The 24,415-nt window shown below is 39.2% G+C and overlaps 2 protein-coding genes across 6 annotated transcripts in view; both read right to left on the minus strand.

Moving 5' to 3' along the window:
* Nucleotides 1-102: 102 nt before the first annotated feature.
* On the minus strand, nucleotides 103-1,572 carry MRPS16 (mitochondrial ribosomal protein S16). 2 transcript variants are annotated; one of them, XM_086679980.1, is made up of 3 exons: nucleotides 1,270-1,572; nucleotides 552-812; nucleotides 103-352 (listed from the first exon to the last, which is right to left on the minus strand). In XM_086679980.1, exons 1-3 carry the CDS (start codon nucleotides 1,541-1,543, stop codon nucleotides 219-221), a joined length of 669 nt encoding a protein of 222 aa, XP_086536106.1. In that variant the 5' UTR covers nucleotides 1,544-1,572; the 3' UTR covers nucleotides 103-218. The 2 variants fall into 2 exon arrangements, with proteins under 2 accessions (XP_086536106.1, XP_025773970.1); XM_025918185.2 differs by having other exon boundaries at nucleotides 1,301-1,452.
* Nucleotides 1,573-2,597: 1,025 nt separating this feature from the next.
* CFAP70 (cilia and flagella associated protein 70) overlaps nucleotides 2,598-24,415 on the minus strand; it is a 113,474-nt gene continuing 91,656 nt past the window's right edge. For all 4 annotated transcript variants that reach the window (XM_086680002.1, XM_086680003.1, XM_086680000.1 and 1 more), the window contains 6 exons: nucleotides 23,639-23,791; nucleotides 22,950-23,111; nucleotides 21,203-21,292; nucleotides 16,899-17,000; nucleotides 4,606-4,653; nucleotides 2,598-2,907 (listed from right to left, as the gene is read on the minus strand). In XM_086680002.1, the coding sequence (XP_086536128.1) occupies nucleotides 2,827-2,907; nucleotides 4,606-4,653; nucleotides 16,899-17,000; nucleotides 21,203-21,292; nucleotides 22,950-23,111; nucleotides 23,639-23,791 (636 nt within the window). In that variant the 3' untranslated portion in view covers nucleotides 2,598-2,826. The remainder of the gene's footprint in view (nucleotides 2,908-4,605; nucleotides 4,654-16,898; nucleotides 17,001-21,202; nucleotides 21,293-22,949; nucleotides 23,112-23,638; nucleotides 23,792-24,415) is intronic.

Below are 24,415 nucleotides of genomic sequence, written 5' to 3' on the forward strand. Positions count from 1 at the left end.
CCAGATGAAGGCTGAAAAATCGAATTAGTAACTAGACCCAGATTTATGTCAGAAAGAACAAATCTCTCCCTGAGCCCTGCTCAGGCCAGGCCAGAACATGGGTGACTCAGAAAACTCCATTTATTGACCTCCAAAGCTAATAAAACTAAGTGCTCTGCACAGGTGTTTTAAGAGAACTTTGACCTTATTCCCAATGCTCTGCTCAAGCTCAGCTGAAGTCAGCTCGTTTTTGTTTCTGTAGCTTCTGTGTCTGTTTTCTGAGATGCTAAGAGGACTTCACGTGCTCGTTTCCTTCGCAGCCTCTCAGCATTTGTGATCATCATGGGATGCAGAGGGAAGAAGCCAGAGAGACCTACAAGCAACAGGATTTTCACTCATTATAACGTGGAAAAAGGAGTCTCCACATTCAAAATGACAATTAGAACACAACTTCAGCTCTCACTCCAGTCCTGATCAGCCTGAGGTAATGAAAGTCATTCTTAACTACTATCATCCTGAAACTGACTTCAATTTAAAATCCCCTCAATGAAGTAAGGCTAGAGCTAGGTTACCCAGAAGCTTCTCCACAGGCTTAGAGAGGTGAGCCCCACAGCCAATCCAATGCCGGATCCGGTCCAGGTTGAGAGCAACGATTTTCTCTCCATGACTGTTGGGCAATGGATCATAGGAGCCCAGCTGCTCCACGAAACGGCCATCCCTAGGGCACTTGTTGTGAGCAGCCACAATGCGGTAGAAAGGCCGGTTGGTACAGCCACTCAAGGCAAGGCGGATGGTTAAGTGGCCTCCATGGTAGGCCTTGCAGAGGACAGTAGCTATAGAGAAATAAATGGTTAAGACACAAGAACTGAGTACACAAAATGGACAAAATGAGTTAGATAAACAAGCCCCTTCCTCAACTGTGGTATCTTTACATCCAACCAATTATTGTCAATCTGGTTTAAATATTATATTCTTTGTGAAACTCCTCTCATGCTCTTCAACGAGAAGTGACTACCTCCTCGTCCCTCAATCCACTCAACACCGGCCTGCCATTTAATAGCTCTGCAACCACGACGGAGCCTCAGCTACCTCATCTATAAACAAAATGCCATTTGTCTCATAGGTTTTCAGCAAAGATTAAGGAAGAAAAAACTGAGGAGAGAGCTAAACGTAAGGCTGTGTGGCTGTTTCAGGTTGGGGTGGCCTCCAACTCGCCCTGGAGAGAGCTGTTTCATTCCTCTGGTCCCATATGCCACCCCCCCACCCCCCCCCCACCCCCCCGCCCCATACGCCGACGAGCTCCGCCCGGAAGCTCACTCACTGAGCTGGACCATGGTGCAGCCGGCGTGCGCCGCGACTTAGGGCGCCAGGTGCCGCGCCTCGCAGCGCCCCGCTGTCCGCACTGATCAGCGCTATGGCTTGGGAAGGGCGAAGGACGAACACCGAAGTCCACACTGCCGAACCTGGGGCGTGACCTGTCCGTGACCCAAGCCCTAGCGCCCTGGTGGCGGAAGCAGAGTCCACTCGCCCCGCCTCTTCCGCTTTTCGCTCCTACCCTTCCCATAAGGCAACGTCGCGAACCCTAATGTACCTTAAACTGCTGCAAAAAAGGCGCGCTGCAATTGCGTGTAGCGGGGGTGGTAGTGCGAGCCGAGCTGAGTGACAGTGGGTTCCTGCTAGAGTGAGGAATATTGGGAGAATCTGGGGGAGCGGCCAGGAGAATTGCTAAAGTGCTCTTGAATACATCCTTCCAGGGAACGTGTTTTGGGCACCTGTTTAGAGCCAAAGCCACTGCTGACAAGGCCTAGCTGAAAGGGCGCTGTCCCTGCCCCTAGGAAGCTCATAGTCACGTGGGGGAGACGCTGAGCCCACACCAGAGTTGCTAAAGGTGGTCAGTATACAGTCCTGGGGCAGCGGAGGAGGAGGCGAACCCGATACTTCCTTGGTGCCTCAGGAAGATTTCATAAAGGAAGTAGCGTTAGAGTCGAGGCTATAGAAGAACAATAAATGAATGTGGAGTTTATTTTAATTTTCTATGTTTATTAATATGCCTTTCACTTTCCCTCCTATTCCTCCACCTCCCTCCTCTGCACCTTCTTTAAAAAAAATAAGAGAAAGGAGTCTTTATTTCTGGTTTTGCTATGCAGTGATCTAGAAGAAAAGGAGTGAAGGATGGTTCCTTTGTCATCTCTAACCCTAGAATAATGGCCTCAGTTGTGAGTTTTCCATCTATTATAGAGTAATGGACTCTTCTTGGAGCCCTTGTGATTTAGATCCATAAAGATACCCGGGATTAGAGGTAATGAGCAAAGACCTCTCTGTTCAGCTCTGTTCACCATTGAATCCAAAGGGTCTGGTCACAACTAATGTGTTTGTCCTAATACAGTGACCCAACATTGCATTCTTACTTTAGGCCCACTTTAGAAATTGATACCTTAATTCTCAAGTTCCAGGAAGTAAACCAGGCCAGAGACTTTAGCAGTTGACGTCCTAAAGGAGTGATCTGATAAGCTTTTACCAGAAACCTTAATAATGAACCCACTATACCTTAATTATAGAAATAATTATGTTCTTACATATACCTCAGTATACCTTAATTAACTCCAGAACCACACTGATGAATTTTTAATCTCTTCCATTTTTTATTGTCATCTAGTTTACTGTCATTTGTAAAACATCCCAGGAAGGGCTATCCAGTAAGATAGCCCATGGAAATAAATGAACGAGTTTCTGTTCATGGTGTTGTCCATTCCCAGGCCTCATGTGATGAAATATCCAGGGTTTAATTTCTCTGGGAAGGAAAGAAGCTCAGAGTCCCATACAGAATAGTCTTCAGCTGGAAGGATGTCAGAAAGATGGATTTCCAAAGCCAACTGCCTCCTGTACCATGTGGATCTCTGCAAGTAGAGTCTCATCTTTCAATTTCAGCTGCATAAGAAGATGGAAGGGGAGGAGACATGTCATACCTGATATATCTTTGTGGAAACCCCTCATTTACAGGGCCACAGTTAAAGAATATAGTTCCTTGGCATGAAATTGGCTCTTCCCATATTCCCTATTTCATGGTAGCTCCATTAAAAGACCTCAGAACATTGTGCTTACATGGACACATTCACTTTATGAAAATTCAAGTAGTATAAACATTTGCAATTTGTGTATTTTTTTGTAAAATAACTTTAATAAAGTTTACTTTTAAAAGAGTTCACATCATCACCCAATCTATCTTGACTATAATATTCCAATTTGGCAAGTGACAGGAATCAAAGATACTAGATTTAATTTTAGACTCTAGATGTGTAGTAAAGATGTCTAGTGGCTACTAAATACCCACTCTCCTTTCTTACTAACAAAATCTTCACTTCTTTTCAGGGCAGGAATTCAGCTAGCTAAAAATCTCCATTCCCTTCTTCCCTTAGATCTAGGGGTAGTCTTACGACGAATTGTGGCTAATGAAATGTCAGCTAAAGTCACTGCTGCTTTTTCCCCCCCAAAAGGAGATACTTTTCTCTGGAAATGATTTTCTTTACCATCAAATTCTATGTACTTGTGAAACATCTTTATTTTTTTAATCTGAGTGTAGTTGACGTACAATGTTACATTAGTTTCAGGTGTAGAACACAGTGATTCTACAAGTCTATACATTACACTAAGTATAGCTAATAAGTATAGCTACCATCTGTCCCACACACTATTACAATACCATTGACCATATTCCCTATGCTATATCTTTTATCCCCATAAAGTCATTGCTTCATAATGGAGGTGAAATAGCTAGCATGTTTTCTTTGTTCTTTCCTCCCTTTTGTTCTTTATTGTGCCTGAAACATGTATGTGGTGGCCTGAGCTACAGTGGCTGCCTTGCAACAATGAAGGATGGGAACTGCATGCTGTGACTGAAGCAAAGAGATAGAGTTTAGGTCTTTGATGACATTGTGGAGCTGGGATCCCAGCCCTGGGCTTTTCATTAGATAAGAAAAATAAAACTCCCAATTTTTTTAAGCCACTATCTTTCAAGTCAAATTATCTGTAATTCATAATTAATAGAATACAATGGAGGTTGGCAAACTACTGCTCATGAGCCAAATCCGGCTGGCTGCCTGTTTTTGTAAGTAAAACTTTTATCTGAAACACAACCATGCCCATTTGTTAATGTATTGTCTATGGCTCCTTTTGCACTACGAGGGAAGAGTAGTAGATGCAATAGAGACAGTTTGGCCCACAAAGCCTAAAATATAAATAATCTTGCCCTTTACAGAAAGTGTGCTGATCTGTGGACTAGACCAACACCTTCAGTCTACACATGAGGAAAATGAAGCCCAGAGAGGTTAACACAGTAAAGTTAGTGGCAAAACTAGGACCATAACTCAGGTCTCCTGACTCCCAGGCCTTCTGTCTTTCCATTAAACCAAATTCTATAAAGAGGTAGAAAAAAGGTCCCCCATAGTAATATATGGGTTATTCCAATATATGGGTTATTCCAAACCCAGCAGCAAATGGCAAAGATAGTAAGAAGAGCCTCTAGAAAAATATTCACATCATGAAATGTTGTAAAGTCTTGAATTAAGGCAGCATCTTCCTCCCAGTTTTCCAACCTCAGTACAAGCAGCAGAGGCACCTGCATCATACCTTCATTGTGTACTTGTAGGCCTGCTCAGCTTCCAGTTCCCGTCCAGCCTGAAAAAGAGAGCAGCAGCCGGTGATGATGACATATCATAAACATTACGGTAAGAAAGTACAGTGCCACAAACATTTCTACCAAAACATAGGATTACCCTCTGGATTCAAAGGGGGAACAAAAATGAAAGGTGATATCAAAAAGCAGACATCCTTGTATATATATGTGTTGCAAATGTATACACACATGTATGCGCGCGGGCACACACACACACAAGATATATGAATATTCCTTCTTCATTTTAAAAATAACGTGGCCTCTCATTTTTTCCCCCTGAAAACACCATGAGTCATTTGTTTCTCTCAGGATTGAAGCCATTCTGTTAACAATAGCTAAAACTTACATAATGCTTACTTTGTGATTCATACTGTTTTAATTGTCTATATTGTTTTAAGTGCTTTACACACTTTCATTCCTAGTCCTCAAAGTAATTCTAGGAAAAAAACTGCTATTATTTATAATTCCATGTTCACAGATAGAAATACCTAGGCATAGAGAGGATAAATAAATGCCCAGGGTTACGAAGCTAGTAAGTGGAGGATCCAGGTTTTAAAACAATGCAGTTTGGCTCCAGAGTCCCAAGGTTTTAACTATTGCACTTTATCCTGTCTCTATGCATTAGAAAAAAGCAAATACTGGAATTGCTTCCATGCATATCTGGATATGAGATGAGGACACCTAACTATTCCTCCCAGTTATTTTTTGCATGAAGCGCATCTAGGTATTAAATGAGAATAATATGAATTCACTATTATACTTAACAAGTTTGTGCATAACAAATTAGAGTATACAATGTCACTTGGGAAATACATAAATACAAAATACATGCATAATACCTAGTATTAAATAAATATGAAAACTACAGAATGTTCAGGCTAGAAGGAAACTTAGAAAATATCTAGTCCAAATTCCTGATCAGTGCCAGTTCATGATAAATTTTTACTAGTTCACAAAACTTTCACTATTTAAGAGACTTTCCTAGGGGTGTCTGGGTGGCTTGGTCAGTTGAACACCTGACTTCAGCTCAGGTCATGATCTCATGGTTCGTGGGTTCAAGCCCCACATCAGGCTCTGTGCTGACAGCTCAGAGCCTGGAGCCTGCTTCAGATTTGGTGTCTCACTCTTTCTCTGCCCCTCCCCTGCTCATGCTCTGTCTCTCTCTGTCTCTCAAAAATACATAAACGTTAAAATTTTTTTTTAATTATTAAAAAAATAAAAATAGGGGCGCCTGGGTGGCTCAGTCGGTTGAGCGTCCAACTTCAGCTCAGGTCACGATCTCGCGGTCTGTGAGTTGGGGCCCCCGTTGGGCTCTGGGCTGATGGCTCAGAGCCTGGAGCCTGCTTCAGATTCTGTGTCTCCCTCTCTCTCTGCCCCTCCCCCGTTCATGCTCTGTCTCTCTCTGTCTCAAAAATAAATAAGCGTTAAAAAAAATAAAAAAATAAAAATAAAGGACTTTCCTAAATACACTTCAAAGACATCCCCACCTGAAGTTCACTGAATTCCAGGGGCATTTTCTAACACATCTTCCTTTCATGTCACTATTACCTTTGTTTCATTTCTGCTGGGATCCAAATGATGTGAGGATCCAGAACAGCCAAAACAATTTTGAAAAGAGTGACATTTTTTGTTTGTTTGCTGTTATGGAAAATGCTGTAATATCCTTGTACATGTCTTCTGGTATTTTTCTTAGGAATATCTAGATATAAAATTGCTAAGTTATAGGTAAGAATTTGGGTAAATAATGCCATATTGCACTTCAAAGTAGTTATCAATTTATATCAACAATTCTGAAAGTCCTTATCAATGTTGATATCAGACTAATTTTCCCCTGTTTAATGGGTGTGAATTTCTGTCACAATGTCATTTTAAATTGCATTTTCATGATTACAAGTGAGGCAAACTTCTTATCATAAATTTATTGACTTTTACAATTTCCACTTCAGCAAATTGTATATTCCTATCCTGTGACCATTTTTCAACCAGATTGTTTGTATGTTTTTTTCTTATTGTAGGGCATATTACATATTTATATAAAAGCTATATTATATAATTACATAAACTGTAATGAGTTATAAATTCTGCAAGTATTAAAGTCCTTAAGCTTTATTTTTGTGTCTTTTGTTACGCATGAGTTTCTATTTTAAAATTGTTAATTTAGGGGTGCCGGGGGAGCTCAGTCCGTTAAGGACTGACTCTTGGTTTCAGCTCAGGACATGATCTCCCCGTTTCATGAGTTCGTGCCCTGCGTCAGGCTCTGCGCTAGTGTGCAGAGCCTGCTTGGAATTCTTTCTCTCCCTGCCCCTCCCCTACCTGTGCTGTCTTTTTTTTTTTTTTTTAATTTTTTTTTCAACGTTTATTTATTTTTGGGACAGAGAGAGACAGAGCATGAACGGGGGAGGGGCAGAGAGAGAGGGAGACACAGAATCGGAAACAGGCTCCAGGCTCCGAGCCATCAGCCCAGAGCCTGACGCGGGGCTCGAACTCACGGACCGCGAGATCGTGACCTGGCTGAAGTCGGACGCCTAACCGACTGCGCCACCCAGGCGCCCCAGCCTGTGCTGTCTTTGTCTCTTTCAAAATAAATAAACTTTAAAAAAAAGGTTGCTAATTTTATTTTTGGTATTTTATTTTTGGCTAGTGCATTTACAGTCATAAGAAAATTTGCACACCCCGAGGCTATAGAGGTATTCTCTATATTTTCTCCTAAGCAATCCAAAGTTTTAAGATTTAGGCCTTTAAACCAGCTGGAAGTATGTATGCATCCACGTGCATGTTTGGTGTGAGGTAAGGAACTAATTTTCTTCACATGGATAGCCAGTTGCTCCATCTGTATTTATTGAATAGTCCATTTGTTCCTCATTTTGGGGGCTATACAATCTTTAAAATTGGCTTTATTGAAGTATAATTTACATACCATAAAATTCACTGATTTTAAGGTTCAGTTGTGCAACCATCACCACCACAATCCAGTTTTAGATGATTTCTATCACTCCCAAAAAGCTTACTAACCTGAGTCCAATATTTGTATAGAGGGTTTTTTTTTTCCTTTTTAGTCTGAGAGTATATATTTCAAATAATTTTTCAAAAGTATCTTTAAAATTTTTTAAAAAACATTTTAATTTATTTTTGTGAGATAGAGAGACAGAGCACGAGCAGGGGAGGGGTAGAGAGAGAGGGAGACACCAAATCCGAAGCAGGTTCCAGGCTCTGAGCTGTCAGCACAGAGCCCGACGTGGGGCTCGAACCCATGAACTGTGAGATCATGACCTGAGCCAACGTCAGATGCTTAACTGACTGGGCCACCCAGGTGTCCCCCAAAGTATCTTGAGTTAGTTTTCTTTTTCCCACCTTCAGTGCTGTTATTCATGGGAAGTAGTTTTGTTGTTATTGTTATGATATGAATTATACAATCTCCCTGTTTCTTGTTGAATTTCTTAAAAAAAAATGAAACATTAACATGGTTCCAAAAGTCAGATATGTACAAAAAGTATAATCAGAGTGTCACCCACTCATTGCCTCCCTTGTACTCTATGTCTGCCCATGTCCTAAAGGACCCACTCTCATTAATCTGGTTTTTCCTTCCTGTGCTTTTTTTGCACAAATGAGCCAACCTGTAAATGAATTCTTCTTTTTCCCTCCTTTTTATACAAAAGATGGTATAAAATCTTGCACTTTAGTTTTTTCACTAAACACTATATCATGGAAATCACTCCACATCAGTTCATAGAGATCTTCTCCATTATTTTTTTCAGTAGCTTAGTACTCCATTATGTGGATATACCATAGTTTATTCAAATATTCTCCTATGTATGTTGTTTCCAATATTTTGCAATTGCAATAACACTGTAATAAACATCTTGTGCTTGTGTAGTTTTTAGTTGTTGGAGGAAGAGTTTCAGGGAAAATTCCTAGGAAACCCCATTACTTTTAAAAACCATACAATTGGGGCGCCTGGGTGGCGCAGTCGGTTAAGCGTCCGACTTCAGCTCAGGTCACGATCTCGCAGTTTGTGAGTTTGAGCCCCGCTTTGGGCTCTGGGCTGATGGCTCAGAGCCTGGAGCCTGCTTCCGATTCTGTGTCTCCCTCCCTCTCTGCCCCTCCCCCGTTCATACTCTGTCTCTCTCTGTCTGAAAAATAAATAAACGTTTAAAAAAAAATTTAAAAACCATCTAATTAAAACCTAAGTTTCCACATATATGTGGGTCTACTTCTGTCTAGCAGTTATGTTCCACTTACCTATTCCTACCCTAATATCACTCAGTTTTAATTATCAGAGCTTCACAATAAGTCTTAATATTTGGTACAAAAGTCTTCACCTCTTATTATCCTGTCCATATTGTCACTATGATTTTTTGGCCTTTATTGGGCAAGTGAATTTTAGGGTTACTTGATCAAGTTCCTAAAAAAAAAAAAAACCTGTTATTATTTTTATTGGAATTGCATTAAAATTAGACATGTGGGAATATTTTCAACTTTATGTTCTTAAAACCTCCTGTCCATGAACATAGATAGTATCCTTATTAGATCTTCTTTTATGTCCTTCAGTAAAGTTTTACACTTTCATCCATAAGATCTTGAGTGAGATTTTTAAAGTTAGACTTTCAAATTGATTGTTGCTAATGATCTTTGATTTTGATGATATTGATTTTTATATTAATATTTTTTCCAGCAACTTTGCAAATCTACTTCTTTGTGTTAATCTTTATTGAACAGATAATACATATACATAAGTAAAAATCAAAAGGATATAATAAGATATATAGTAAAAGGTCTTGCTTCCACCCTGACCCTATCCACTCTGTTCCCAACTCCTTCCCCCAACAATAACCACCATTCTTTGTTTTTTGTCTAGTCTTTCAGTAGTGAAACTTTTTATTCATCTTTCAGTTTGTAGATTCCCTTTTAATCCTTTTCCCCCAATTTCTTTTATGAGTATGTGTGTTGTTGGCATGGTGGAACTTCCAGTACACAAGGATATCTCAGAGATATTGCAGGTTTTGTTCCAGACAATTGCAATAAAGTGAATATCACAATAAAGCGATGTCCCCTAGTACATATACAAGTTATGCTTACACTATACTGTAGTCTATTAAGTGAGAAATAATAGCATCATGTTTTTAAAAACAATGTACATATCTTAATTAAAAAATATTTTATTGCTGGGGTGCCTGGGTGGCTTAGTCAGTTAAGCCGTCTGACCCTTAATTTTGGCTCAGGCCAAATCTCACAGTTCATGAGCTTGAGCCCTGCATCAGGCTGTATGCTGACAGTGCTGAGCCTGCTTGGGATTCTTTCTCTCTTCCTCTCTCTCTGTCCCTCCCCTGTGCACTCTTTTTGTCTCAAAAACAAAAAATTAATAAACATATAAAAAATACTTTATTGCTAAAAAATGTTAACCATCATCTGAGCTTTCAGGGAGTTGTAATCTTTTTGCTGGTACGGGTCTTGCCTTGATATTGAAGGGTTCTAATGGATCAAGGTGAAGGTTAATGAAGGTAGGGGTAGCTGTGGCAATTTCTTTAAGACAATGATGAAGTTTGCCACATCAATTGACTCTTCTTTCCATGAATGATTTCTCTGTAGTATGCAATTCTGTTTGACAGCATTTTACCCACAGTACAACTTCTTCCAACATTGGAATCAATCCTCTCAAACCCTGCCACTGCTTTATCAGCTAACTTTATGTAATATTCTAAACCTTCTGTCAACCACTTTCACAACATCTACACCAGGAAGTTTCCATCTTAAGAAATCATTTCCTTTGCTCATTTATAAGGAGCAACTCCTCATTTGTGAAAGTTTTTTTCACAAGATTACAACAATGCAATCGCATCTTCAGGTGCCACTTCTAATTCTAGTTCTCTTGCTATTTCTACCATATCTGCATTTACTTCCTCCAAAGTAGACTTGAACCCCTCAAAATCATCCATGAGGCCCGTGGTCAACTTCCAAATTCCTGTAAATGTTGATATTTTGACTTCTTCACATGAATCACTAATGTTCTTAATGAAATCTAGAATGATGAATCCTGGATTCCAGATGGTTTTCAATTTACTTTGCCCAGATCCATCAGAGGATCTGATTCTTATCTGGAGTCTATTTCCAAGCACATACAGGTTACTGGCAGAATTCAGTTCTTTGTACTTGTAGGATGGAGGTCCCCATTTCCTTGCTGGCTGTGAGCAGTTGGCATTTTAGCTTCTAGAGGCCATCCACATTCCTTGATATGTGGTCCCTCTCTATTTTCAAGCCAGCAATTGTGCATTGAATCTTTCTTGTGCTTTGAATTCCTCTGACTTCCCTATTTGTCCCCAGCCAGAAAATAACTCCCTGCTTTTAAAAGATTCACCTGAATGGTACAGGTCCACCTGGATAATCTCTGTACATATCTGCAAAATCCCTTGGGGGTTGGTAGTAGCTTTCCTTCTGGTTTTGTCCTGAATTTCTCTTCTAGCACTTTCCTTTGCCCCAAATCTCCAGTCAGGCCTCATCTTGAGTCTCTTCAACTAGAACTTCACTAAGGAGACCTTTAAACCTGACAAACCATTGTTTCAATGAACAAATCAAAGCACACCTGGTAGAAGGTCCAAACACTCCACCACTAAAATCAAGGAGGAGCTTTGCAGAGGACTGACAAGTGGGATAGAGCAACCAAAATGCAACAACAGAGTGCACACAACACACTCCAAAAACACTTCCTAAAATTCCAGTCCCTGGACAGTGTTTGAGCCCTTTTTAATACAGTAGTACTTGCACATGCAGAACACATAAGAAGCTACTAAAACATGTAAAAGACAAAAGCCTACCAAAATGATGAAACAGAAGAATTCTCCTCAAAAGAAAATCCAGAAAGAAATGACAGCCAGAGAATTGCTCAAAACAGATATAAACAATATATCTGAACAAGAATTTAGAATAACAGTCATAAGACTAATATCTGGGCTTGAAAAAAGTATAGAGGACAGCAATCTAGGGGCGCCTGGGTGGCGCAGTCGGTTAAGCGTCCGACTTCAGCCAGGTCACGATCTCGCGGTCCGTGAGTTCGAGCCCCGCGTCGGGCTCTGGGCTGATGGCTCAGAGCCTGGAGCCTGTTTCCGATTCTGTGTCTCCCTCTCTCTCTGCCCCTCCCCCGGTCATGCTCTGTCTCTCTCTGTCCCAAAAATAAAAATAAAAACGTTGAAAAAAAAAAATTAAGACAGCAATCTAGTGCTGTAGAGATCAGAGACCTAAGAAATAGTCACAGTGAATTAAGAAATGCTATAAATCAGATGCAATATAAGCTAGACACAGTGATGGCGAGGATGGAAGAAGCAGAGGAGAAAATAGGTGAAATAGAAGATAAAATTATGGAAAATGATGAAGCTGAAAATAATAGGGAAAGGAAATTACTAGATCATGAGGGGAGAATTAGAGAGCTAAGTGATTCCATGAAATGAAATAATATCCGTATCATAGGAGTTCTGGAAGAAGAGGAGCAAGGGGAAAGGGAAGAAGGTTTATGTGCACAAATTATAGCTGAGAAGTTCCCCAAGAAACAGGCATCCAACTCCAAAAGGCACAAAGAACTTCCTTCAAACTCAACAAAAATAGGTCAACACCATGACATATCATAGTGAAACTGGCAAAATACAAAGATACGGAGAGAATTCTGAAAGCAGCTAGGGACAAATGGGCCTTAACCTACAAGGGTAGACACATAAGGGTAGTAGCAGGCCTGTCCACTGAAACTTGGCAGGCCAGAAGCGAGTGGCAGGAAATATTCAATGTGCTGAATAGGTATACTATGCAGCCAAGAATCCTTTTCCAGCAAGGTTGTCTTCAGAATAGAAGAGATAAAGGCTTTCCCAGACAAAAAAAAAAACAACTAAATGAGCTCATGACCATAAACCAGCCCCGCAAGAGATTCTAAGGAGTACTCTGAGTGGAAAGTAGCAAAGACTACAAAGGACCAGAGACATCACTACAAACATGAAACCTACAGATAACACACTGGCACTAAATCCATATCTTTCATTAATCCCTCTGAATGTACATGGACTAAGTGCCCAATCAAAAGACATAGGGTGTGGGGAATAAATTTAAGAATTCTCTGAGCTTTCACCAAGGAGTTAACAAGGCTTAGGATGAAAAGCCGCCTCAGGGTGAAAATGCTCAGTGTAGAACAAAGCATCAAGCAGAAAGTTGCTTCCACAGGATGAAAGTGAGAAGAGGTAGAGGCTGAAAGCCCCTGAAGCAGGGTGAAAGCACCCAGAGCTAATTAGCAAGAAAAATGCCTTGTTAACCCTGAGATAGCATGCTCTATCTGTCTTAGCCCTAGAAAAGTTAAGATACATAGACACGGTGCTTGTTGCCTGCAGTAAACAGCCATCTGCTCGGCGCCAGGATTTTGATTTGTCTTGATCCTAACCCCTAACACCACATACTTTCTAACCCCCTTTCTCTCACACACGAGTTAATGATCACTGTTTTATTGTCTCTTTCTGCATGTCCATCACGTATGTAAGCCTTATGATCCTAATAAATATGGAGAAAGGACCCTTATTCAGGGCTCTCGTTTCCTCCTGGACATTAGCCTCTCTTGTATAAAATTCTACATCCATCCTCTTGCTGGACAAGAGAGAACACCAGACTCAAAGTCTGCAACAATAGGATATCAGAATGGATAAAAAAAGCTAGATCCATCTATATGCTGTCTACAAGAGACTCATTTTAGACCTGAGGACACCTGCACATTGAAAGTGAGGGGATGGAGAACCATCTATCATGCTAATGGATGTCAAGAGAAAGGCAGAGTAGCCATACTTATATCAGACAAACTAGATTTTAAAATAAAGACTGTAACAAGAGATGCAGAAGGGAATTATATAATAATTAAGGTTCTACCCATCAAGAAGAGCTAACAATTGTAAATGTTCATGTCCCCAATGTGGAAGTATCCAAATATGTAAATCAATTAATCACAAGCATAAACAAATGTATAGATAATAATACCATCATTGTAGGGGACTTTAATACTCAGAGCAATGGACAGATAATTTAGGCAGAAAATCAATAAGGAAAGAAAGGCTCTGACTGACACACTGGGCCAGGTGGACTTAACAGATATATTCAGAACATTTTATTCAAAAGCAGCAGCATACACATTCTTCTCGAGTGCACATGGAACATTCTCCAAAATAGATCACATACTGGATCACAAAACAGCCCTCAACAAGTATAAAAGATTGAGATCATACCATGAATATTTTCAGATCACAACACTATGAAACTTGTAATCAACCACAAGAAAAAATCTGGAAAGCCCCCAAATACACGGAGGTTAAAGAACATCATACTAAAGAACAAATGCATCAACCAGGAAATTAAAAAAGAAATTAAAAAATATATGGAAACAAATGAAAATGAGAACACAGAAGTCCAAACCCTTTGGGACACAGCAAAAGCAGTCTTAAGAGGAAAATACGTCGCAATTCAGGACTATTTCAAGAAGCAAGAAAGGTCCCAAATATACAACCTAACCTTCCACCTAAAGGAGCTAGAAAGGCAGCAGCAAAGAAAGCATATCTGCAAAATCCCTTGACAGCAGTACCTATATTAGTATTTGATGGAATAATCTTGTGGGGAGGGTCATCTTTAGAACTCTACCCACCACAAGAAATTGTCATGTGATTTTCTCTTAGACCTATGAATTAATTACATGTATGAGTTTAACTTTAAATGTATCTATGTCTTCTGGCATAAGTTTTAATTGTTTACATATAATTTCACTAGTAGTGTGATCTATATGCATTTGTTGAATCTCTCTTTGTGGTCTAGCATATGGTCAACTTTTAAGAACAACTCATCTGTACTTGCAAAGAATATGTATTCTCTAATTATTAAGCACAGAGTTCTATATTGGTGTTTGAGGTCAACCTTTTTTTTTTTTTAATTCAAATCTTACATATCCTCAATTTTTTTCCTATTTGACCTAGCAGTTTCTACAAGATGTGTATTAAAATTTTCCATTTTGGCCCTTTTAATTTAAAGATAAAGAAATTGAGGTCCAGCAACTTTTTTTTAATTTAAATTTGTTTAATGTTTATTTTTTTTGAGAGAGAGAGAGAGAGAGAGAGAGAGCACAAGCAGGGTAGGGGAAGAGAGAGAAGGAGACACAGAATCCTAAGCAGCCTCCAAGCTCTGAGCTGTCAGCACAGAGCCTGACATGGGGCTTGAACTCATGAGCTGCAAGATCATGACCTGAGCCAAAGTTGGTCACTTAACTGACTGAGCCACCCAGGTGCCCCTAAGTCCAGCAACTTTAAGTGACTTGCCCAGGTTCCCATGGTTAGTTGTGGCAGAGTTGGGGAAGAACTCAGGTATCTCCCATATTGACATTCAAGACATTTATTCCAAAAAGAAAAACCAGTAATTTTAATTTTGTTTATTTCTCTTATAATCACAATACTCCCTGTCAGTTTGAGGTCATATTGGCCATTGGAAAACAAAGCGCCATTCTTATTATTCCCCATTTGATCTTAGACTGCTGAGCAAATTATTTAATTATAGGAGAGTTATTTTCTATAGGTAAAGTAGCTATCACAACTCCCATAATACGCCCTTCCTAATCTCCCATATATGTCAAGGATAAGCACCTTCAGCCAGAAGTTTAACAGGAAGGCATGTTTCAGAAAGTCTAGTAGAGCATGTCCTTCACTGACCTTTGGCCTTGTTTACATTCTGATACAAGAGCACTCCCATTTTAAAAATGTATTTATTTATTTAAAAAAATATTTTAATGTTTATTTTTTAGAGAGAGAAAGACAGAGTGCAAGCAGGGAAGGAGAAGAGAGAGAGGGAGACACAGAATCTGAAGCAGGCTCCAGGCTCTGAGCTGTCAGCACAGAGCCCGATGTGGGGCTTGAAGTCACGAACCACAAGATCATGACCTGAGCCAAAATCGGCCACTTAACTAATTGAGCCACCCAGGCGCCCGTAAATGTATTTATTCTTTTGAAAAGCAAACTACTTTGATGAAAAGCAAACTCAGGAGTGAAGTCGTTAAATATAACTAAACACCTTTTAAATATAAATAACATATATTTACTGATTAGTATCAGGTAAATGTCTAGACTATCCCAAATTCTTATCTCAGAGAAAAAAAATCAGAGACAACTGCAAAGAAGACGCTTTGTAGTTACCAGACAATGGACTCTCTGGGAAAAATTGCTCTAGTGTGTCAGAGATTTCTGTTGAATAATCTATTTATGTTTTTTGGTAATGCATTTGTGTTTGCACCTTTATCATTAGCCTTTATTTTTTAAAATGTTTATTTATTTATTTATTTATTTATTTATTTATTTATTTATTTCGAGAGAGAGAGTGAGCAGGGTCAGGGCAGAGAGAGAGAGAGAGAATCCTAAGCAGGCTCTTTGCTGTCAGTGCAGAGCCCAACATAGGGCTCCATCTCACAAACCATGAGATCATGACCTGAGCAGAAATCAAGAGGTGGACACTTAACCAACTAAGCCACCCAGGCATCCTCATCAGCCTTTATTTTTATCAGTAGATTCTTATATAGCTTTTCTGGGTCATACACAACTAACAAAGGGGGAGATGAGAGAGGATATGGAGGAATTTTTTTATAGATTCATGGTTTGAATGACTATACAAGGAATGCATACCAATGTCCCAGGCTTGAGAGCTCAGGCAGGCCAAGAGGCATCAAGGAGGGCAGCAGGAGAATGGCCACCACCCCCTAGTATCATCTGCCATCCCACTGTACCATCAGTCACTGCCCTCACACAGCTCCCCATTCAGCATTCCTAATCCCAACCCTAGGCCAGACTCTGATCACTATATCCTTCATCTTGAGGAAAGGGATGCACAGAGCTGGGCTGGTTAGTACACCCTGCCCAGGGACTGCAGAGCAGCTTAAAAGTAACACAGAGAGACCACCCAACCCATAACACTGGATGACAATCAGTCCTGGCCCACCCCACTCCTGCTCACCTATGACCAACAAGCCCAAGTGACTTGCTGTCAGTTTCCATACAAACACACCTGAGTATATGATTTTTAAGCACATTCCAAGTAGCAGCTTCTCAGACTTGGCCTCTCCTTTCTCATAAGTATAATAACCAAATCAGAAACTCACTAAATCTCAACTATCATGCATTAACGGCCACCTACCTATCTCTTGCTTTACTTAGTTCCTCACCTCATTGCCCTAAAAGGGCACTGTGTAAGGCTAATAAACACTCACTTTTAGGCTGACCAGAGCCAAATATGCCCATACTTCAGCATTGTGGTTGTTCAATGCATTGGCTTCAGAGAGAGCATCTTCAGCTTCCGTGAGCTCCTCCAGCTTGACAGAAAAAAGAAAAGTATGAGTTAAGTCAAAGAAGTTTTCCCTTAAGCCAGCTGGAGTTAGTGTAGTTGAAAACATTATGTTCAAATAACATTGGTGTGTGTGACCTATACAAACAGTTTTCAATTTTTTAATTTTTAGCAGAACTCTTTCTTCAAACAAAATCTTATGTGGTAGCCCAACCTGTTAAAAGCAGAACTGCTCTGATTAAAAATCCAGGTAGAGCAAACTGGAGTCCTGCCTGCTAGGCTCTCAACTTACACCCCTCTCTTCCTCCTTTCCTCTACAGCAGTCCCATCAGGGCCTCCCTGAACCATGGAGCTTCAGGTGCCAAGATTGGAAAACCAGAAGTATTCACTATTGTGTGTGCATCATTCAGTGATTTTCCAATACACAGTAGGCTGTCAGATACATTTGTGGTTTCTTCCTTTACATCATGCACCCCTTTCTTAAGGTTAAAGTCCCATTAGCCTGCCAAAATACTATTGCTCAGACAGCTTCCTTTCCCCTAATATTAGTTATTGACAGCACAGTCTTGAGGAATCAATACAATATTCAGACTCTAAAATTCTCCCTGAGCTCTGGACACATGGGTATCATTGCTGCTTCCTAAAAGTAAGTTTGCTTTGTAAAATCTTCCAAAAGGTCACCTGAGAAAGAAATAAGTCACTCTTCTCCCCAGTAAAATAGCTCTTCTTTTTTTCTGTTTTAGAAAAGAAAAGTATGGGTTTCCAGGCCCAAGACAATATGAAGAATGACTTTTAAGCAATGCCCAGACTTTGGTCCACACCTTAAATGTCTCTAAAATATTGAATCAATATTCAATCAATGTATTGATTCATTATTCAACCAACATTATTCAATCAATTATACTTGCTAATGATTTATTCAGTATACCAGGTACTGTGAATAAAAAGATAACATACAAGCTTTACCCTCAAAGGGTTCACTGACAGATATGTAAAGAAATAAATAAAACAAAATGAAAACCCAAACACATAAATAGTTCCAATACAGAATAAACATTTCTGTAATAAAAGCATATATATATGATCTAGTGGAGGGAAATAGGAAAATGGGAATATTTCTGCACTGAAATTAAAGGGCAGCTCTAAAGTGAATCTTGAAGAATAAAAAGGAGTTTGTTAGCTGTACAAGGTGAAGAAAGGCATTCCAGGTGAAAGCAATATCATATGCAAAGGCATGGAGGCACAAGAGAGTGTGGTGTGGTCAGGAAACTCTTAAGTATTCTTGTGTGTCTGGAGAGAAGAGAGAGATTAGGGAAAAGACAGTAAGCAGATGAAACTAAAGTGTTAGGTGAGACCAGATCATATGTATTCATTCAAAGGAATGTAAATTTTATTCTGAAATAAGGATAGCCATTGAATGGTTTAAGTAGGGGAGTGACATAGTATTTCCAGATTTTAAAGACCACTTTGATAACAATGTGAGAGATGAATTGAAGGAAGACAGATTACCCTAGAAGATGAGGGATGAGGCTTGAATTAGAGCTGTAAAAATAGGGATGAGAGGAGACAACAGACTTAAGAGACATTTAGGAGATAAAATCAATAGGATATTTGGTGCCTAGTTAAAAGTAATAGGAGAAGTAGACTAGGACAGCTTTTTTAACATTTATTTATTTTTGAGACAGAGAATGAACGGGGGAGGGTCAGAGAGAGGGAGACACAGAATCCGAAACAGGCTCCAGGCTCTGAGCTTTCAGTACAGAGCCTGACGCGGGGCTCGAACCCACAGACCATGAGATCATGACCTGAGCCGAAGTCGGCCGCTTAACCGACTGAGCCACCCAGGCACCCCTAGGACAGCTTTTAAGTTTCTGGCTTGGTTGATTGGGTTCATTACAGTCCCATTCATGAAGACATGGAATACAGGAGAAGGGGTAGGCTTTCAGAATATGAGAATCCTTCAGAGATAGGTTATATTTCAGTTATGCACATTTTGAGGTGTATTTTACACTGTTTAAAGGTCAGAACTTGAAAAGTGTTATGCATTAAAGGTTTATAATTCATTGGGGCACAAGTGGTAGTCAAGGCCACTGGGATAGATGTTATTTCTTAGGGAATAAATATGGTGACAGGAAAAGAGGGCTGACTATAGAACTCCGAGTGGGGGTGGGGGGACCCAACAATTATGGTGGCTAAAAAAACTAGGAGCTGGCAAAAAAAAAAAAAAAAAAAAAAAAAAAAAAGGCTGAGAAAGAGATACCAGAGAGGAAGGCATGGAACTGGAAGGATGTAAATGAAGTATTATGGAAACCTAGGGAGGAGAGGGCTTCAGGAAGAAGGCACTCAATGGAGTTAAGCTTCAGAGAGACTTAACCTAAGTGTCTGTGGCATCTGGCAATTAGGATGTTATCAGGAACTTCTGTCAGAAGGGTCAGTAAGTTGGTAAAGGTAAAGTGGTAAAGTGGTAAGCCTAATTGCAATGAAGTGAAACGTAAATGGGACCTGGGATATGAACAGATAATTCACAAGTAAAGAAATACACACATCACATGATTTCAACCTCATTCATGATGAAAATGCAAATTAAGATACCTATCAAATTGGCAAATGATATTACCCACTTTCAATGAGGTAACAGTGAAATGTACTCTCATACCTTCTGGCAGAGTATAAATCAGTACATACCCTTTCTAGGGGCACATTGATACTGTAATTTAAAGACTTTTAAAATCTTCTACATTCTTTTTTTTTTTTTTAATTTTTTTTCAACGTTTTTTATTTATTTTTGGGACAGAGAGAGACAGAACATGAACGGGGGAGGGGCAGAGAGAGAGGGAGACACAGAATCGGAAACAGGCTCCAGGCTCCGAGCCATCAGCCCAGAGCCTGACGCGGGGCTCGAACTCACGGACCGCGAGATCGTGACCTGGCTGAAGTCGGACGCTTAACCGACTGCGCCACCCAGGCGCCCCTAATATCTTCTACATTCTTTAAGGATGGATCTTAAGGAAATAATCAGAATTAAGCATAGAGATTTATGTCCAAGAACGTTTATCTCAGCTTCATTTATAATAGTATAATTGTAGAAACGAACATGTCCAATAATGAGTGATCAGATAAACTACGGTATGTCCACACATAGGTATAGTATGACTAAAACGCTGGTAGGGAGTAGGGATTACTTAAACATCTTAGTGGCATGGCTTAATCCAAGGTGTTTTCTTTAGTTTCTGGTCAGTAAGACAAATTACATGGTCACTTCATTTATGCATCCAAACAAGGGGACACCAAGAAGTCATCAGAAATCATGTTATAGACTCTTTGGTGATGTGAGAAGATATCAGTGCTATACTGTTTAAGTAGAAAAAAAGATTACAAAGCAGTAAATATATTATTTACAATTTTATACATTAAAATTACTTTCATATATGTATAAAAAAGACTGCAGTAAAATGCATTCAAATGTTGACAGTGCTTATCACTGAATGGTTGGATTACGGATGCTTTTATGTTTTCTTCACATTTTGTATCTTCTAAATGTTCCATAATGAATATATATTACCTTCATGCTCAAAAAAACAGCAATAAGGAAGAGGAGACAGGAAACACAGACAATTCATTTGGTTGTTATCACTGTGGTTAAATAAGAAGGGGGAAAGTATGGGGAAAGAGTTGAGAAGGGAAGGATAAAATAAAAAGAAAAAAATAAGAGAGTAAGTTATTAGGAGAAAATGAGAGGGTTAGAATCAAGAATACATTGAAGAAATTAGACATGAATAGCAGGATGCATGCCTCTTTCAAAGATTGTAAGAAAAAAAAGGAAAGGGTGACTGGAGAGTTTTTAGGGGTCGTGGAGTAAAAAATCTACCAGAAGCTGTAGAATCTCCTCCTGAATACAGAAGGGCCATAGAGCTTAATAAGAATCAATCAATTTCTTTAATTTAATTGAGTAGATTCTTCATTTATCATATCACTTTCCCCTTACAGATAACATCATAAAATTAAGAGTTTCTGTACCAAATAACATGAAATTTTTTATTATATAACTTCCTGGTTCCGGTTTTTGTGCGAGTTTTTAAAGAATTTTTTTCTTATAGTACAGATTGTTTAGTTTACTGAGCACCTTTGAAAAGTAAATCTTCCCACCATCATTACAAACGTCCAGGGTGCTTAGAAGACCAAGGAATCAAGGTCAGCTGTATTCACAGTCTTGAGCCTTCACCCTCTTACCCGATAACAGGCGATTCCCAGTCCTAGCCAGGTAAGGCACGAAGGTGATCTCTTACAGGCTTGCAGGTAGGTTTTCTTTGCCTTTTCATACTGTAGAAAGAAAGCACCCCTAAGCTATTGTTCTTCTGGAAGTTTCAAATGTTGTATTGCTAAGTTAGTCATGGGGCATCTGTAGTTGTACCAAAGACCAATCTAAGTTAAAGGAACCCTTAAATTGTTTTTTTTTTTGTTTGTTTGTTTAGAGCAGTTTTAGGTTCACAGCAAAATTGAGAGGAAGGTACAGAGATTTCTCATATACATCCTGCTGCTGCATATGCATAGCCTCTCCCATTATCAACATGCCCCATCAGAGTGGTACCGTTGTTACAACTGATGAAACTATGCTAATACATCTTCATCACCTAAAGCCCATGGTTTACCTTAAGGTTTGCATTTGATGTTATACATTCCATAGGTTTGGACAAATGTATAATGACATGTATCCATTATTAGAGTATTTTCACTGTCCTAAAAATCCTCTGTGCTCCATCTATTCATCACTTCCCTTCCCCAACCCAATCACTGATTTCTTTACTATCTCCATAGTTTTGTCTTTTCCAGAATGTCATACAGTTGGAATCATACAATATGTACCCTTCTCAGATTGGCTTCTTTCACTTAGTAATATCTATTTAAGCTTCCTTTATGTTTCTTCATGGTTTGCTAGCTTATCTCTTTTTAGCACTGAGTGATACAGGAAACATTAAGAAAAACTAAAAAAAATTTTTCAAAAGAAGTAAATTACTTCTTGTCTTGTATCTCCAATGTGAGAGATGCAACTATAGGTAAGCCTCAGCAAATAGCCTAAGAATTGCTTGCCTAGGGAAATTGCTTGCCTTGACTACATAAGTCAGAAGCTCTATTCAGATGCAGCTTGCAATGATGTCAGAAAGGAAAGTTTCTTTCAGGGAAGTACACTGCAATGGGATAGCGATTTTTCTCTCTCAAGCCTATGTGAGCCATCATACTTACATTATAATGCATTGTAATTTCTTGTTGCTCTTGTTTTATTTTATATAGAAAGAAAATTGGGTGTTCTGGAGGGAGAAATGGAATGAAGTCAAAACAAAAACAGAATCAAAAGGACTTTGGCAAAATATTGATAATTGTTAACATGGGATGGTTAGCCCATGTTGGTTCATTCTACTATTCTATTTTATATGTATTTGAAATTTTCCATAACAGAAAGTTTCTTTTAGAAGGTCTTGGGGTGGTTCCTAAAATATGGACAGTAATTACTAAAGAGTCAGGTCAGAGTGTCCTGTGGAATGGGGCTAGCTACCCTCAGCCAAATAAACTATAAACCTCTGTGCTGAGGAAGAAGTTTGGAGAAGGTCTTTTGATATTTTCCATTAATAAAGTCAAGCTAAGAATGTTTTTACTACTGCTAATAAAAGGAAGTTTGCTTAAATAGTAACTACAATAACGTTTATTGTATAAATGTATACATTTATGATACAGCTTTTTAGTATCATAGTGGTTAAAACCACAGACTGTAGTATTGGACTGCCTGGGTTTGAATCCTGATTCTATTAATTACTAGTTTATCTAATGTTGGTCAAGTCACTTTACTTTTGGATGTAAAAGTATCATTATTATATGAGTATGTGTAGTCCACACAGATGAATGCTAATGCTTGAACTGTAGTCAGGTCTCAGACCATAACCTGATTTATTTACATGGTTACTCCCCATCCTGTATCCCTCACCTCTTTCTCTTCCAGATAGATGTGTCCCAGTCGCAGGAAGATGAAGTGCATCTCAGAAGCATCCACTACAAAACTAATGGTTCGCTCATAGCATGCCTTGGCCTCAGCATGATTTCCACTTAGAAAATAGAGATGGCCCTTCATGCCCCAGACATTAGGGTTCTGAGAAAGTAAAGAACAAGTGGTACCTGGGATGAGGTGGTATTTATAAATACATTAATGATCTTTGTTTAACATTTAAAATTAGATTAAGTCCTTTTTTCCTTTTCCTAATAGCATTCAATTAGAAAGAGGGCCATTCAGTTGAACTGGGAGATATTTTTCTAGGTCCGCCCTCTCATTTCTTTCTTGCATTCTTCAAAACCATTTTGTCTTTGGGGTAAATATTAAGAAAAACATTCAAATATAACCAAGACAATGTTCACAATGAGAAAACAGAAGAAGTCCAGAAGACTTGAAATAGATCAACTATCTGCTAAAGAGCTATCCTTACCCTTTTCTCTGCCTTTTGCAAAACTCATAACTGCTTGAGAAAAACAATGGAAGGAAATACATGAGTTTAGTGATAGTTGATGACCTCTAACTCTGGTAACTAGAAATCTACCCATGACTTGGCATCACCACCTCTAAGAAAGGCTGCTTGCCCCTCTTCTAAACTAAACTCAAGAGATTCTAGCAAAAGCTATTACCAGGTAGTCCATCTGGGCTGCTTGTTGAAGGTATTCCTCTGCCTTGGCAAAGTCCTTCTTGAGAAGGTGTGTCTGGGCCAGCACCAAGTAATACTCACAGCTGGGGCCTCCTTGAGGGCATAACAGCTCATGTGCAAGCACTCTGTGCACATACTACAAGGAAAAATTAGATTATAAGGAATATGTAAATGGCTGCATTGTTCAGTTCCATAGCTCTTGCAGTTGAATATTATGTCCCTGAAAACAACTAATAAGAAACATATTATAGAATGAAATGATTATCAACTTCAAAAATTAGAGGTGAATTATAAAGATTCAGCACATCATGGTTCCATTACCAGCTACTCACATAGTCACAAAATATTGGCATTCTGGTCTTGCTGGTCATTGTACTATATAAGTTTTAGCCTGTATTTGTTATGTTGCAGACAAAAGCACTTCATCAATCACTTCATTTATACATGAGGTAACATTTTCAGGCAGCTGTAATTACTAAGGAAACTTATGGTAAAGCAAAACCCCTCTTCTAAAGTTCTAGACTTGGGATCTTGGAAAAGTAAATGTCTGTTTCTGGCAAACTCTCATTTATGTTTGCCAGTTTTATACTTTGGGCTTTTCTTTGTTTTTAATACTATACGAAGCTTGCAAATTTGACAAAGTCAGATGTACCTGCTCAGCAGAGGGGAAGCCCTTCTTTTCTTCTCCCTCTGTTCTCATCTTAGCCTATAATATAGAAACTTCCACTAACACTTATACCTTCTTAGGAAAATAGTGGGA

The sequence above is a fragment of the Puma concolor genome, chromosome D2 (genome assembly GCF_028749965.1).
Source record: "Puma concolor isolate L17-30 chromosome D2, mPumCon1.1.hap2, whole genome shotgun sequence".
Taxonomy (NCBI): Eukaryota; Metazoa; Chordata; class Mammalia; order Carnivora; family Felidae; genus Puma; species Puma concolor.

What these genes read in the sequence shown, in the direction of transcription:
- MRPS16 (XM_086679980.1), bottom strand. Translation starts at nt 1,543, where the DNA reads ATGGGAAGGGTAGGAGCGAAAAGCGGAAGAGGCGGGGCGAGTGGACTC. An exon ending in TCCGGGCGGAGCTCGTCGGC is followed by an intron (nt 813 to 1,269) that starts GTATGGGGCGGG and finishes ATTTCTCTATAG; the next exon opens with CTACTGTCCTCTGCAAGGCC. An exon ending in GCCTGTGGAGAAGCTTCTGG is followed by an intron (nt 353 to 551) that starts GTAACCTAGCTC and finishes TGTTGCTTGTAG; the next exon opens with GTCTCTCTGGCTTCTTCCCT.